This window comes from Mastigoproctus giganteus, chromosome 6 (genome assembly GCF_048544385.1).
Source record: "Mastigoproctus giganteus isolate SK-2022 chromosome 6, ASM4854438v1, whole genome shotgun sequence".
Classification (NCBI taxonomy): domain Eukaryota; kingdom Metazoa; phylum Arthropoda; class Arachnida; order Uropygi; family Thelyphonidae; genus Mastigoproctus; species Mastigoproctus giganteus.
Window position 1 is genome coordinate 126,446,149 of NC_143580.1, and position 16,590 is coordinate 126,462,738.

The 16,590-nt window shown below is 37.7% G+C and overlaps 1 protein-coding gene across 2 annotated transcripts in view; it reads right to left on the bottom strand.

The window, feature by feature from the left end:
• Positions 1 to 16,590, bottom strand: part of Dhc64C (dynein heavy chain, cytoplasmic) — a 1,460,071-nt gene that overhangs the window by 573,804 nt on the left and 869,677 nt on the right. For both annotated transcript variants that reach the window (XM_090376486.1, XM_090376487.1), the window contains exon 57: positions 14,002 to 14,095. In XM_090376486.1, coding sequence (XP_090232612.1) covers positions 14,002 to 14,095 — 94 coding nt within the window. The remainder of the gene's footprint in view (positions 1 to 14,001; positions 14,096 to 16,590) is intronic.

The window sequence follows — 16,590 nt, forward strand, 5'->3', positions numbered from 1 at the left end:
TCCTTTGAAATGTTCTTTTATACGCGCATTGTTCCTTAAAATTGTATTATTGTATTCACTGTTAAAGCAGGAAAGCCTCATTTTGTGCAACAGATGACGAACTTTGTACTGCTTTGTAATTCTTAATTAATAATCTTCATTTCTTAATCAATTTTGTTTTGTTTCCTAGCACTGCCAGAACTTGCACTTAACGTTGGTCCCTTTCCCTTCACTATTGTAATAAGTAAATAGCAATGAACAGAAGATTCTGAAAATTTATTTTTTTCATATAATTGAAGATTCCAGTGAAGGGGGAACTCATTTCACCATAATACCGTAACGTAAAAACCCACAAAATTCCAGTTATCGGTATCATTCTGCCTTTGAGTGCAAATGCAATAAGATTGAGTTTACAACCTGTTTATAAAAGAATGCACTAACAGAAAAGCCCAATAAACCGGAAAGTGCAAACTGTTTTTATTGTTTTATGGTCGTGACCTCCAAAAATGTGTTTTAGAAAAATACCACAAAAGCATTCAAAATTGATTCTTATAACAAAACATATAACAATGATAGTGTAGCCCAATTTCCATTATAAAACTGACCTTTTAGAGAGGTGAACAGCTTAGTTATATAGTGAATTCAACTTCCAAGGTCTTGGAATGAATTACCAAAAAAAAAAAAAAAAACTGTCATTGGGTTCACACTATGATATATTTTCACGATACCTTCATTTATTCCTATGGGATGCCAAATACATTTTCATGATTTTTTTTAAAGTTTGCACTGGCACAAGTTCAAGTCTAATGTCAACAAATATCTTCTTTCATCTTCTCAATGTCTAAACCATGCGTGGTACTAAGTACTATAGGTTCTAATACCTCTCCGGTCTGGGATTTTCATAAATAAAAAAAAAAAAAAAAAAAAAATCCATCTTTCAAAGTCGGTTAACTCACACCGTTTATCCATACTGACATCGAATTACCATCTACATGAATACAGTGAACCTATATACCTGCCAAGTGGTGGGTTTGTGCACAAGCTAGAGGGGGTGACAGTGTTGCATTGCCCAGGAACCACATATCCCATGAATTCTGTCCTTTCAGTGTACATCACAGCAACATTGAGGGACTCTTGGATTTATGATGTCAGACTGTGCCAATTGTTTGTAGGCATTCCAATTTAAGCAGCTTTATCCAATTTCCAGTGATATTCTTGATTTCTGAAATGGTTAGTTAGTTATTTGGTTTTTTAGGAGCATTAGCAACTAAAGCCATATTGCTCCGGGATATGTGGTGGTCATTCCCTGACCTTTCTGCATCCTCCATATTTGGTGGTGATGGGCTCGAACCCCGGTCTAATCAAGAAGTGTGTGTTACGCACTGCTGCTCCTTCCCACCTGGCTACGGAGGCGCCTCTTCTGAAATGGACTTCTCAGTCAAGACAGACATCACAGGGAAGTGATCATTGCAACAAGGATTTTCTTCTACAACCTATGTAAACAAGGGGATAGAAAAATGGGAGCATATAGAGAAATCAATGAGAGTGAACGTTAGGGTAGGAGTGTGTATTCCCTATATTTGTGAAGGCCTTTTTTTTTTTGCACCACACCACAGAAATATCAGAAGACAGCTGCTTAATGAGATCAAGGTCTATGAGGGATAAGTTGATCCACATGTGGCTAACATAGAGAATAAACTGTTAGGAAAAACACTACAAAGTGGCAAATGTCTATGGTGGTTGTGAGAGGAATTACTTGGAAGGGGTGTGGTTGCCCAGTAGGGTGGTAACTGCAGCATTAGCAGGACCACCACCCATTCTGCCTTTGTAACACTCATTTTGTAACAGGCTGTCATTACATAAAGCAGAGTAAACATTTGTCTTTAAATGTCCCCTTCAAACAGAGAACAACTGGGATGTCCCTATGGAGAAAGGTCTTGATGTCAGTACTATTCTCTCAGAATTCATAGCAATTCCACTTTATGAATTTAGCCATTATTTGTACTTCACGAATCCATCAGTAAACTTCTGAAATACTTTATTTTCGCAAAAATATTTATCCTAGTAATAGAGGTATGTGAGGCAAGAAAGCAAGCACATGAGCTTATGTAGCATCAGCAAACAAAAAAAAAAAAAAAAATCACACATACATTCTCTTTAAAGGTTTGTCCAGTCCTCCCCCCAGAATTTATTTAAGTTATCAACATCCACAATGACAGATGAAAGTTTGTTCCAACAATTATCTACCTGCTGGCTAAAGGCAAATTTCCACATATCTATTCTACAACTGCGTTCCCCAATTTGAATTTATGTCCCCCCCAGGTTCATAACCTGAGCAAGCAGAAGAACCCCATCAGAATCCAGCTTGCTCAACCCATTCAAGGCCTTATACACCTCAATCAGATCACCTCGCAGGTGATCTGATTGACTTCAGCCAAATATAAAACTGATCTGTCAGCATCATACTTTTATTCCAACTTATTCAGTGATGATCTTAGTAAACTACATCCTACCTTTCCTAGTACACTCCATTCAATTCCTCCTGTGGTCTTAAATCTAAAGGATGTCAGAAGGATTTTTAGTAATCTTGATGCTAAGGAAGCTCCAGGTCCTGATGATATTTCTCCACTTGTTCTCAAAAGCCGTTCTCCTGAACTTACTCATATTCGGTGTCACCTCTTTTCACTTTCTTATTCCAAAGGTGGTTTTCCCTTCTGCTTGGAAATTTGCTCATTTCCAAGCCTAAAAAGTGCAACAAATCCCTTCCATCATGCCACTGCACTTACTTCATGCCACTTCAATCATGCCAATGCACTTACTTCTACTCTTTCTAAAATAATGGAGAAATCAATTAACTACTAACTCTTAAAGTATCTAGAAACCTTCTATCGGTTGAATAATCGCCAGTATGGATTCCATCAGTTTCTATCCACGGGTGATATTCTGGCTTATGTTATCCATCTGTGGAAAAATCATGTATCTCAATTGGGGAGAACCCTGACTTGAACTTCTCTTGGCATAAGCACATTGCAAATATTGCTAGCTCTGCATCTAAATAACTGGGATTTCTCTTTCAAGTCTTGGTGTTGCTTTTCTTCCAAACAGCTGTTCAATCTGTACAAATTACAAATCTGCCCTACCATGGAATATTGTTCCATCTGAGAGAAGTTTTTCCCCCAAAACTTCTCTCATTCTTCTAGATTCCATTCAAAAGAGTTAGATTAATTAATGACTCTTCTCTAACAGTCTCTGTCTCACAGACATTCTCTTTCTGCTCATGTCTTTTCTATAGATACCTCCATAGGCACTGTTCTTCTGAGTTGGCTTCTATAATTCATATTCTCTCTCTCTCTCTCTCTCTCTCTCTCTCTCTCTCTCTCTCTCTCTCCCCCAGAGCAGTAAAAATCCTTTTACTGCCCAACTTCAAACTCGGAAAACCAACTTTTCTTCTTCTTCCTCATTAATTAATTCAACGTTTTCTGAAACAACCTTTCTTCATATCTATTTCTTAAAAATTACAATGTAGAAATTCAAGTCTAATGTTGACAAGTAACTTTCAACTTCTTAGACATCACCCCACGCACAGTACTAAGTACTATAGCTTATAATACCTCTTGTGTTTGAAATTTTTCATAAAAAAATGTATCCATGGGCATCAATATCAGCCAACTTTTGACTTCCAAAAAGCAGTAGATTAGGCATTTGTAAGCAAATATGAGGTGAAGGCGAGGAAATGTGAATAGGAAAATGAGGTTTTAGCCAAAACAGGTGAAATCAGGCAGAAAACAGATGTGGAAAAAGCCTGTTTCTTTATCACCCACACTGCACTAGAAATTAATTTCACTGGAAAAATACACATTTTATATTAAAATACATACACAGAATAGGATTCAGTACACTTTTATAAATTGGCTTACTTAACAGTTTGCTATCTGTGGATTTCTCTTTGGATATTCTATTGAATTTGCCTGCTTCAAGAAGGCACATCATTGCAGACTGTGCCTCTCTTCAGAAATTGGACCAATTTAACAAGGGCACTGATATGAGAAGCATTTTCACTGCTTCACAACAGATTTTCAAAAAGGAGAAAATCTGAACTCAGTTTTGGTTTTTCTAACTGCCTGAATATGCTACATGGAATTATTAAAATGCTAAGCAAGATTTGGGATAATTTTTTATATTTCAAGCTTCCTTCTGTGTTTGTCAATTTCCAACAAAGGACAACTTGTTTTATTATTATTATTTTTTTTTTGTTAGTTGTTGGCGCATCAGCTTCTGTGGCCATAATGCACCTCCCAAAGGTTTTTTTTTTTTTTTTTTTTGCATTTACTCTGATCCACGCCCAAGGCGGAATTCGAACCCACGACCTTTGGATCGCCAGGCAGGTACTTCACCCACCAGCTAGGTGAAGTACCTGCCTGGCCAGGCTAGGTCGGCGGACCACTTTTCTTTTCATAATAGCCTCTGGTTGGTTCTCAAACCAACAGAACTGATGTGACAAATACTGATTCACCTAATTCTTTTTCTATAATCAAGAGGAACTAGCAATTTGTGCACAAAAGATTTCAATTTGAAAATGATACCAATTGATGAAATTTGTGCTATAGCTTTCTATTCATAAGAACATAATTTTTCAATAGGAACTTGAGTACCATGTAGTTATATGCAGCCATAAATTCATTTCTCCCCGGGAAAAAGAACAGAATCGTTTTGGTTTAGTCTGCTGTGATGATAATTTTCCAAAATGGAAGATTTTAAAACTGTTGGTAAAATAAACTTGCACATTGTTCAACATATCTAGGAGTACTGACCTCTGCACAGGGATATAAGGCGCTTTGGTTTGAAGAGCTATGCTCAGCCATTCAAACAGCATAATATTTAAAAATTGCACTATTCAGCCATATGGGAGAGAAACAAACAGTCTTTCTGAAGAAGTGATGATAAAATGGCTAAAATGTCAAAAAAATGACAACTATTTAAATGACATTAAAATTCTTTTTATTTCACTGACATGCATCAGTTGAAATTATTTAAATCCATCATTCCTTTTGGCATCTCTTTCTAGATAGTAAATTTCCACCAAATACTTATCCACTTTCACAGGAAACCATGCAGCTCCCTTTTCAGAGCACAATTTAACAATATGACAATCTGCTCTTTTAATACCCTCACTACAGTTGTTAGGGCTACCTTAAAAGGTACATTATTAAAACTAAGTTCGAGAGAGTTTTTGAAGGAATCCCACATGCAACACTCGACATCTTTAGAAGAAGATAGCCAATTGTATCGATAATTACCTTCCAGTGGTGGTACTGAGAGTACGCGTCTTTTGATTTGATGATTCCGCTCCTCCCAAGCTATATCGCCACAATGGGATGTAGCTTGGAATCATTTTGTTTACTGCCATCTGTATGGAAATGGTTTTTTAATTACTATGGATGGCAGTAAACAAAGTCTTTTTTCTCTCTCTCTCTTCTACAATATTTTTTTTAACTCACTTAAGATCCAAATGAACATTCAGCACATATAAAGCGAGGGGAATGCCAGAGGTGTATTCAACTCTAGCAGTAAGCTAGAGAATCTTGTAATAACTGAGAGCAAAGTGGAGGAGAAATTGTTGAAGATAAACACAAGAAAGGCATCTGGGGTGGATGGGATCTATCCAGTTATATTAAAGAAGGCAGCAAAGGAGGTAAGCAAACCCTTAGCCATAATTATGAGAGCTTCCTTGGACTCAGGGGAGGTACCCATTGACTGGAGATGTGCAAATGTGAACACCAATTCACAAAGGGGGATCAAAGGCTGACACAAGTAATTATAGACCTGTGAGTTTAACTTCTGTTCCCGGAAAATTAATGGAGGCACTGGTGAAAGAAGCACTGCAGGATCATCTAGACAAGACTTCAGTTATAGCTAGGACACAGCATGGTTTTGTTAAGGGGAAGTCTTGCCTGACCAATTTGATTGGATACTATGATGCAGTCACAAAAGAACTGGATGCAGGGAATAACTTTGATATTATATACTTGGATCTTAGAAAGGCTTTTGATACTGTTGCACATGGAAGACTGCTGCACAAATTGGAGCAGTGTGGCATTGGAGGCAAGTTGCTGCTATGGATAAAGGGGTGGTTGAGGAGGAGAAGACAGAGAGTGGTAATCAATGGACACTGCTCATCGTGGACTAATGTTATTAGTGGAGTCCCTCAGGGTTCAGTATTGGGGCCTTTATTGTTTTCTGTATTTATAAATGATATTGATGATGGTATATCAGGCTTAATGTCCAAGTTTGCAGACGATACGAAGGTTGGCAGGGTTGTCAAGGACACTACTGACACTATGCTGCTGCAACAGGATTTGGAAAGGTTGAGCAGATGGGCTTCGAGGTGGCAAATGAAGTTTAACATTGACAAATGTAAAGTACTACATATGGGAAACAGCAACCCCAGAGCAACGTATCAACTCTGTGGTACTACACTGACAGTGGTAGAGAATGAAAGGGACCTGGGGGTGGTGGTGCAGGCAGATATGAAGTTCTCTGAGCAGTGCAGACGAGCTGCAAGAGTAGCTCATGGTGTATTGTCAATGATATATAGGAATTTTTCTAGCAGGGATAAGGAGGTGATTATTCCCTTGTATAAGGCTATGGTCAGGCCACACCTAGAGTACTGTATACAGGCCTGGAGGCCTCATTTCAGGAAGGATGTAGAGCTGCTGGAACGAGTACAGAGAAGGGCAACTAGATTGGTGAATGGGACAAAGGGGTTCTCTTACGAAGAAAGGCTTAAGTTTTGCAAATTACAGTGTCTGGAAACTAGGCACCAGCGGGGTGATCTGATAGAGGTGTACAAAGCCTTGAATGGTTTGAGCATGCTCAATGCTGATGGGATTCTTCCTCTAGCTCAGAAAAATCACCTGAGAGGGCATAAATTCAAATTGAGGAAAGACAGATGTAGGATAGATGTGCGGAAATTTGCCTTTAGCCAGCGGGTGGTTGGAACAGACTTCCATCCCTTGTCGTGGAAGTTGATAGCCTAAATAAGTTTAAGGCTCAGCTGGACAGGTATTTCGAACGAACAGAGGGGTGAAGTGGAAGCGGTTATTTTTATTTATTTATGTTACTTTTTTTTTTTTTTTTTGGCTGATGCTGCATAAGCTTGCTTTCTTGCATCAAATGCCTCTACTAATGCTAATAAAATCATCACCACAATATGGAAAATCAGTATTTATATTTCTTTTTGTGCACTTCATGTTACTGTTAATGCAATTTGTTTGCAAATATTTGATTACATTGCATTTACCACCATTTAAAATTGTAAAATCATATTTACAAGTTCACAAAACAAATGAGTTAACTTTTTCAGATTTTGTAATACACAGAATCTTGTATATGTATTCTGAAATTTTACATAACAGTAATTCATTAGCACCTTACTGAAAGACAATTTATTTTGCACTACAAAAGTACTAAGATGTAACTGCAAATAACAGAAAACAACGTTGGACATTTCTGTTTTACAAAAGAGTACCACAGTACACCTGACACAGCCAATATGCAGAAATTTATATATTTATATATATATATATATATAGGGTTGTTAAAATTAAAGTATCCCTATGTAGAGAGTCCTGGAGTGAGTTCTAAGGCTTGTACTGAAGAGAAATTAGGAAAAGAAGTACAATAAAGAATGGGCTCGCCATTTATTGGGAAAAAAAAAAGTTACAAAATTTGTCACTGTATGGCACGCAACTATCTTAGTTATGATTATGCAAATAACGTAAGCTATTTGCATAATCGTAAAGTTATTGCCACAGGCCACTACTCAGCTCTATTGTATAAAAGCAAAGCAGTTCATTTAAAATCATACAGTAGATGTTTGCCTGGACTACAGCAGCAATGCCAACAACATTGCAGGAAAAGCACTATTAGCTGTACTATGAGAACAGCAACAATGGAGCTGGGGCTATCAGAGAATTCTGGCATCAGAAGCGCATAAGGCGTGGACCTATGATTGTTTGTGCTGTACGCAAAATTATTGCAAAATTTGAAGCAACAGGACATCCTGGTGCTCAACCAGGTAGAGGTTGAAAAGGAGTGGACTCCTCTCGTGTTGAAGATATGGCTATAGCTGTCCTGGATTTATCAAGTCAATCTCCATGTGGTAGTGCAAGTGTGCCAGCTGTTTCTTGTGAAGTGGACCCGTATACCACTGTAACGAGGTGGGAAATAAATGTGTCTCTCCCACCCCCTAGCCTGGTGGGTTTCCCACTGCCAGCTAAGATACCCCACCCCCAGAGCAGGATGGGCAGCTTAACCTTCATAGTCTGCTGACGAGGCTACTAGGAGACGGTCGTGTTCAAAGCCGCTAAGTGGATTTTTCTTATTTATTGATTTGAAATTGTTTTTCTAAAACTTTTGATTTAAATTTAGTAGTATAACATTATTTTGTGATTTTCTGATTAATTTGGTGTATTTATTCTTTACTCGGCCTTGTAATTGCATAAAAGTATCGGTAAGGGTATCCACGTGTTTGCAACTCCGCTGAACGAGAAGTTCTTTAGCCATATTTAGCCGCTTGATTGAATACTTTTTACATCGAATTATTTCTGTAAGTAGCTTATAGACCTAGTAAGGATCGTTAGTTTATTCTGAATTGAGACATCGAGATGTGAAAGTTAATTAATACTTAAGTGTCCGTAGATTTACCGTCCGAACTTCCCGCCTTTGTGATACGATAGTTATATACCGCACTAGATAGCATTAGTTGAACTTCGTTAGCAGTTAAATTGTACTTTTAAATAAATACATATAACGACTTAGATAACAAACATAACAATTAATTACATTTAACATAATTAATAACATAACATAATTAATTAATAAATTAATAGAATCATGACTCAGACCAGAGCAGCAAAGCAAAAGGCTCAAGCCAATGGAAGTGCTGTGGCTCAGAGCAGAACTGAGGGGGGCAGTTGTCCTCTGACTCACAGCCTTATAAAATGCACTGTTTGCTTGATGTTTGCAGAGCAATCGGGTACGGGACATGATACTGCCATGGGGGATGTCTTTGTGTGTGCGCGATGCAAGGAGTGTATCGATATCAGGCAACAACTCAGCGTTCTTGTGGGCCTGTATGAGAGCTTGAAGGACAGGGTGGATGCCCTCGAAGAAACTAAATTGAGAGGCTCATCACGCTCTCAGCTGCCCACATCAACGGCAGAGCTTGCACTTGGGCATCACGTGACACAGAGGCAACCCCCAAGGCAGAATGCGCTGGTCCCGAAGGAACTAGTAGTTGTTGGTGACTCTATTGTCAGGGAAACGGGGAACATGCTTTGTAAAAAGGATAGGTGGAACAGGACCAGGGTATGTCTGCCAGGAGCAAAGGTTGATGACGTTGTAGAGCAAATATCATCTTTTAAGGGCACAAAAGGTGATATAGTTGTACACGTTGGCACTAATGATATTAAGAGCAGGAGACCGCCGGAATTACTTAACAAGTACAGGTCACTGTTGAACAAAAGCCGAGAATTAGGGTTGAATTTGAAAGTGTCTGCAATTCTGCCCAGACACGATAGGAGGGAGTATATGATGAGAGCATTGTCGATCAATTCGGCCCTGAAAAGATTGTGCAAAGCTCAAGGGTAGAATTTTTTTCAGCCTTGACTGTACTTGTTAACAGGAGAGATTGCTTCTACAGGAATGGGATACACTTAAATAGAAAGGGTGCAAGAATATTTGCTGATGCTATCGAGGCAGTGTTAGGTGGGTCGGAAAACTGCTAGCTTGGGGGGAGACAAAGACCAATAGATTGACAGTAGCCACTGGCAGAGGTGAAAGAGATTCTTGCACTGCTTCTATTAGAATGAGCAGAAGCCAGAAAAACAAGATGCATGATATTTCAGAGACTGCTGGGAGCCATTGCAGTACAAGTAAACACATGGGTTGTGTTAGGGTAGCTAAGAATAGAAACAGGTGCAGGTATACTTGCGTGTACACCAATGCTAGGAGTTTAGTAAATAAATTTGATGAATTTGAGGTATTGCTCAAAACATCAAAGGCAGATATTGTTGGGATATCAGAGACGTGGTGTCACACAGATATAAGGGATGGAGAACTGGAATTTGGAGAGTACAACGTCTACAGAAAGGATAGACAGGATAGGAAGTGGGGAGGGGTTATGCTATTAGTTAAGAAACACATAAAAACCAAGGAAGTGAAGCCAGTCGACATCGCTGGACAGTGCAGTGTCGAGTCAGTTTGGTGTGACATAAGCATTAGAAGATCAAAATTGAGACTAGTCGACATCGCTGGACAGTGCAGTGTCAAGTCAGTTGTGTGTGACATCAGCATTAGGAGATCAAAATTGAGAGTAGGAGTGTGCTATAGGCCCAATGACTCTGATGAGTATAATAAGAAACTGTACAGGGAAACAGAGTGGGCCAGTAAATCAGAGAGTCTTATAATGGGAGATTTTAATTTCCCAGATATTGACTGGATTTTGGGGGCTGGTCACTCACACACCAGCAGGGCTTTTGTGGATTTATTGGATGATTGTTTTCTACATCAGCATGTTCGGGAGACAACTAGAGGGAGTAATACTCTTGATTTGATTATCAGCAGTGATTCTTCATGCATTAAGAATCTGCAGATAAATGAACCGCTAGGTGGCAGTGATCACAGTCTGCTGAAGTGGGATTTACTCAAAGAGGTAACTACCATTAGGGGTAAAGGGAAGGGTTATTGCTTCCGTAAAGGCAACTACGATGGACTGAGACAGTAATTAAATTCTATATAGTGGGACCAACTGATGATGTTACCAACAGCAAATTCAAAATAGGAAGCATTCAAAGAACTTATCTTGGAAGCTACTAGGCTTTACATACCAACTAAGAAATATTGCTCAAGGTTTAGGCCAAAATGGATGTCAGATGAACTAATGAGGCATATGGCAGAGAAGAAAAATGCATGGGATACTTACAAATTAACACATGAAAGAGAAGCCTATGATAGATACAAGTTGATATGCAACCAAGTTACAAAGGAGGTTAGGCGGCCAAAGGCAGATTATGAGAAATCCTTGGCAAGGGATGCAAAGAAAAACAGCAAAGAGTTCTTTCCTTATGTAAACTCTAGAAGGAACGGGATGAATCAGATACACCTTACCTTTACCACTGTAAGGCTAGTAGTAATGTGTCAGGTGTTGGGGTACAATCCTTACAAGATGCACATGCTACAGCAGCTAAAGAATGGTGATGCAGATATTCGTTTCACATATGCACTTCAGTTTCTGGCATGAATGACAGAGACTATCACTTGGCCCTGGAACATCCTTTGGAATGATGAAGCCCACTTCTGCTTAAATAGACAAGTGAATATGCACAATTGTGACATTTGGGCCACAAAAAACCCGAGTTATCCAAGAGGTCCCATTGCATTCTCCAAATTGACAGTGTGGTGTGGATTTATGGCCACATTCATGGCCAAATAATTTAATTTTAACAACCCTGTGTGTGTGTTTTATTAGATATATGCTGCGAGGAAGCCCGAGGCTTATGCTGCACCAGCCAAAAAAAGAATTCCCAAGATCCCTGAGAGAGACACAGAGAGAGAGAGAGTGCGCATTAAATATGTATGTAACAAACTAAATAAAATAAAAATAGACAGGTAAAAATAGAGTAAAAAATAAAATTGGTAAAGCAAGCATCAGTTTATTATTATATTATTTTTCCCATTTAATATATATTAGTTTTATTATTACTATTATTTTTCATGTTTTCTCCATTATTTTAGAAAGAATAGAAGTAAATGCAGTGGCATGATAATTGGATAGGAGGGATTTGTTCCCCTTTTTAGGAACTGGCTGGATATGAACAAATTTCCAAGCAGAAGAGGAAACTACCTTATGAATAAGAAAGTGAAGAGGTGACATGGGTGAAAAGAGGAGTTTTTTTAGGAACTAACACATGTGATACATGTTGCAAGCCAAACTTTATGACCACCTACCTAATATCACATTGGCCCTACTTGTGCAGCCAAAATGACTCGTACCCACTGAGGCATTGATGCTACAAGATTTCTAAATGTCTTGTGGTAACTTGTACCAACACATAACAGCAGATCCTTTAACTCCTGTAAGGTCTGGGGTTGAGATGCCACAGATGAGAATTTCTGTTCCAACACAAACCACAGATGCCCGTGGGATTGATTTCTGGGGAATTTGGAGGCCAGGGCAATACCTGGAAGTTTTCCTTATCTTCCGCGAACCAGTCTTGAACAATCCGGGCAGTGTGGCATGGCGCATTATCCTGCTGAAAGACTGCACTGCCAGAGGCGAAGACTGTTGCCATGAAAGGGTGTATCCGGTCAGCAATGATGTTTAGGTAGGTGATAGACGTCAGAGTGCCCGGCACATGGATGACTGGACCCAGGATATCCCAGCAGAACATCGCGCAAAGCATGATACTGCAACCACTAGCTTGTTTTTGTCCCACGATGCATCCAGGCACCATCACTTCCCCAGGTAAACGAAGCGCACACACGGCCATCCATATGGTACAACAGGAAACATGATTCATCGTATCAGACCACCTTCTTCCAATCACTCAAGGTCCAGTTTCGATGCTCACATGCTCATTGCAGGCGCTGTTGCCAGTGAACCGTGGTTGGCATGGGCACTCAGAGAGGCCTGCGGCCACGCAGCCCCATTTTCAGCAGCGTTCAATGTACTGTGTGTTGCGACACATTACTCTCATCACCAGCATTCCAATTACTGGTGAGTTGCATCACAGTCTTCCTTCTGTTGGCATGTACCATCTGGGAGAGCCTTCCCTTACCTCAAACATTGATGAGTCGTGATCGTCCAACACCTCACCGGCAGTTTGTGGGTTTTGCCTGCTCGGATCACTTTCAGTAGGTACTAACCACAATAAACCATGAGCATCCCACCAAGTGTGAAGTTTTGGACATGCTCTGACCCAGTCGTCTGGCCATTACAATTTGGCCTTTGTCAAACGTGCTTAAGTCTGCTGCCTTTCCCATCTGAAGAAGAAGAGTAACACTGATTAATGGAGCTCCGTATTAGAAGTTTTTTTATACCGTATCCTGACCTGCGCTGTAGTTCACCTACAGTTGCTTCGATTTACATAACAACTCGCTGGTCATAATGTTTTGGCTCATCGGTGTGTGTGTGTGTGTGTGTGTGTGTGTGTGTGTGTATTTTTTTTTTTTTTTTTTTTTATGAAACCCAGGGGCTCACATCTGTTGAGTATGGGCTTGGCACACCCAGGGTCCTGGAGCTGGATATCATCATTCTTCTATTTCTTTGTGATTCTCTTGTACTTTTGATTCTCTCTCTCTCTCTCTCTCTCTCTCTCTCTCTCTCTCTCTCTCTCTCTCTCTCTCTCTCTCAGGGTAATTGAGAATTTTTTTTTTTTTTTTGGCTGGTGCAGCATAAGCCTCAGGATTCCTTGCACCACAAAGCTAATAATAATATATATATTTTTTTAATGCAGTTTTAACATTGTTTTATTTATTTTGGGAAGGGAGGGATTAAAAATGAAAAAAAAAAATAATAATAATAATAAATAAATAAGAAACTCGTTACACACTATTTTACAAAGTGAGATGTAGAAAGGTCAAACCAAGACAAAAAGACGCATGGTACGAGCTATTCTCTGAATTAAATATGAGCAGGCTACAGTCACCTAAGGAACTTTTAAGTAATGTTGATAAAATCAGTGGGTATGTACTTGATAAAGATATGCATCTACACTTCAGAAAAACACAACGCATACTTGATTAAAATCTGTAAGGAAAGAAAACTTCCAGCCTGTAAAATAAGATTTCTGGAACTTTTCCAATAAGATCAGAAAAGTTGGCAGACACAAGATACATCAAATAAAACACTATGAATTAAATGTGTAATAAGCACTATTACTGAGATATATATTATTTTGAAAAAAAAAAAAAAAAAAAAGATATATATATATATATATATATATATATTGAAATACATACAGTATGTCTCTCTAAGTCTAACTTTGAAGTAAATTCTCTCCCTACTTGAAACAAAGCTTCATCAGACCAATCTCCAAACCAGTTCAACACACACCTGTATAAAAATTAAATATTACTATTATTCATAAACTGTGTTCATTTTTTATTCTAATCTAAGGTATGTGGTCGTGCAAACTAATAATTTGCCAACTTCGTTAATATTAATATTACCATTCCACATGACAATCAAATTAACAATGAGAGTAATGAAAACACACATGAAAAATATTTTAAGCAAATGTTATTATAATTATGTGCATATGGTCAGTATGTATTTATGTTACCTGTGCCTCGGGATATAAAATAACTGGTGTTTTTTAATAACCAGTTATTTGATTGTTTTTACGCTAAATAACCGGTTAACCGATGCATTTTTTTGCTTATAGAAAGTAGTATAACAAAATGCCGCTGACAATTGCAATTTTTTTAATCACATTTATTGCTTATTAAATAATTACAAGTAAACAAACAATATAAAGTTAGAAAATGTATTTTTTCAAAAACTAGTACTTTAAGTAAACAAGTGCATCTAAAAGTTCGGGATTAATTATATTTCTAATCTTAGTTTGTATAGCGCAGCACATAGAAAAAATTCTTACTGTAGCAGTGGAAGTTGGCTTTACTGTTAATAGAGCATTATGAAGATTTTCCAAAGTTTTTGTGCATTGTCTCGTACTTTCAAAGAATTTCATTTCTTACTGAATGTCACTGTTGCATCATTGTCATTGTCAAATTGTAAGTCATCATCCGAATCGGATATCATCAGTTTCATCTTCTTTAACCTCTTCAAGTGATTCTTCCTTTTTATTTTGAAATAAAATATCAAGAACAGCTAAGTGAATAGTGTGACTATAACGTAACTAGTTCTCAACTTCAATTAACAAACCATATTTTTGCATCATCTTTGCACTGTCAGGTGTAGATGTAACAATGTCATTTTCAAATTCAGTGCCAAATTCTTGTAGTTTATTCTTGACAATTTCTTCAGTGTGAAGGGCATTCAACTACCTTTTATGTAAATCAGTCCCAAATTATAATTACTTTTTTCTAGGTGTAAAGTCACATTACGATAACGCTTCCTAGTAACACTAGTCCATTCATCAACCATTATAGAAAATTTTACATTATTGTTAATTAACTTTATGAATCCATTTTTGTTTCAATTTTACCACCTTACAAAATGAAACTAACTTTCTTACTGTTGCTCGACTTGGCATTTCATAGTCTCTTTTCACGATAAATTCACGAACAGCTCTAGAATTAGTTATTGCACTAATTCAAAAATTATCTTTCGGTGCACAATCAAACAATAGTTGGCCTAAAATTTTGTGTTTTATGTATGTCAATATAGAACCCCTTTCAATTTTGTTTCTTTGCAGAGTCAAGAATAGCACTGCAGTCTTCGAATGTTATTATTAATTAGTTATTTGGTTTTTTTTTAGGAGCATTAGCAACTAAGGCCATATTGCTCCGGGGATATGTGGTGGTCATTCCCTGACCTTTCCGCATCCTCTGTATTTGGTGGTCACAGGCTCGAACCCCCTGTCTAATCAAGAAGTGTGTGCTACACAATGCTGCTCCTGCCCACCTGGGCTATGGAGGCACCGTCTTCGAATGTAATGTTGTGTTTGCGTAGATGATGTCGCAGTCCTGTTGTGGAACCTCCTTTGCACTGTATAGTGATGGAACATTGACAACAGCGAGCAGAATGCTGATTGGTTTTTTTAAAATAATTCCATACTTCTGATTTCTTTGAATTCATCTTGAAAATTCCCTAAATTAATTTTGCATAAATTAATATAATAAAACATAAGACTGATATAAATTGAAACACTTTTCCAAAAAAATTAAACGAAAAATAATCAAGGACTAATAAATGATCTCATTACATTATTCAAACAAATTCACAACAGTCAAAATATCTAATGAATTTATTACGTACTTGATAATAAAATACCACTGTCACACAATAAAAACAAATAATATCATGTGTCATTATAAACATAAAACAAAGAAATGATTTTAGATCTATTTTTGTGTATAATTATTTGCTGTAATTCAATTACTTACTTTTCATTTGTTATCTCATAAAAGATATTGAAACATGACAGCAACACTTGTAGCATTGAACAACAGTATAACATAAAATATGCGCTCTTTCAGAAAATTGTTATCAAAAACTACAAATTGTCAATCATGCAGTAGAGTACCATTCAAATTTTATAATGCACCAAAAAAAGGAAATAACCGGTTACAGGACATTAATAAATGGTTATCGAATAGTTATAAATCTGCTGAAATAACCGGTTGACATCCCTACCCGTGCCCATAAGTCTTTTAGCAATATTTCAGAAACTTCACACGGCCAGATTTAGTTTTTGAAACTCAAATCATTATTCTTTAACTTATTTTTCATAGGTCTACAATCCTAGTTTTATGAAAATACACTAATCTTTTAGAAAACCCAATAAAAACACCTGTATGGTCAAATTCAGGGAATAATGTGGCAATTCTGCAGATCCAAAACAGAATACTGAGATGGGACGTCAA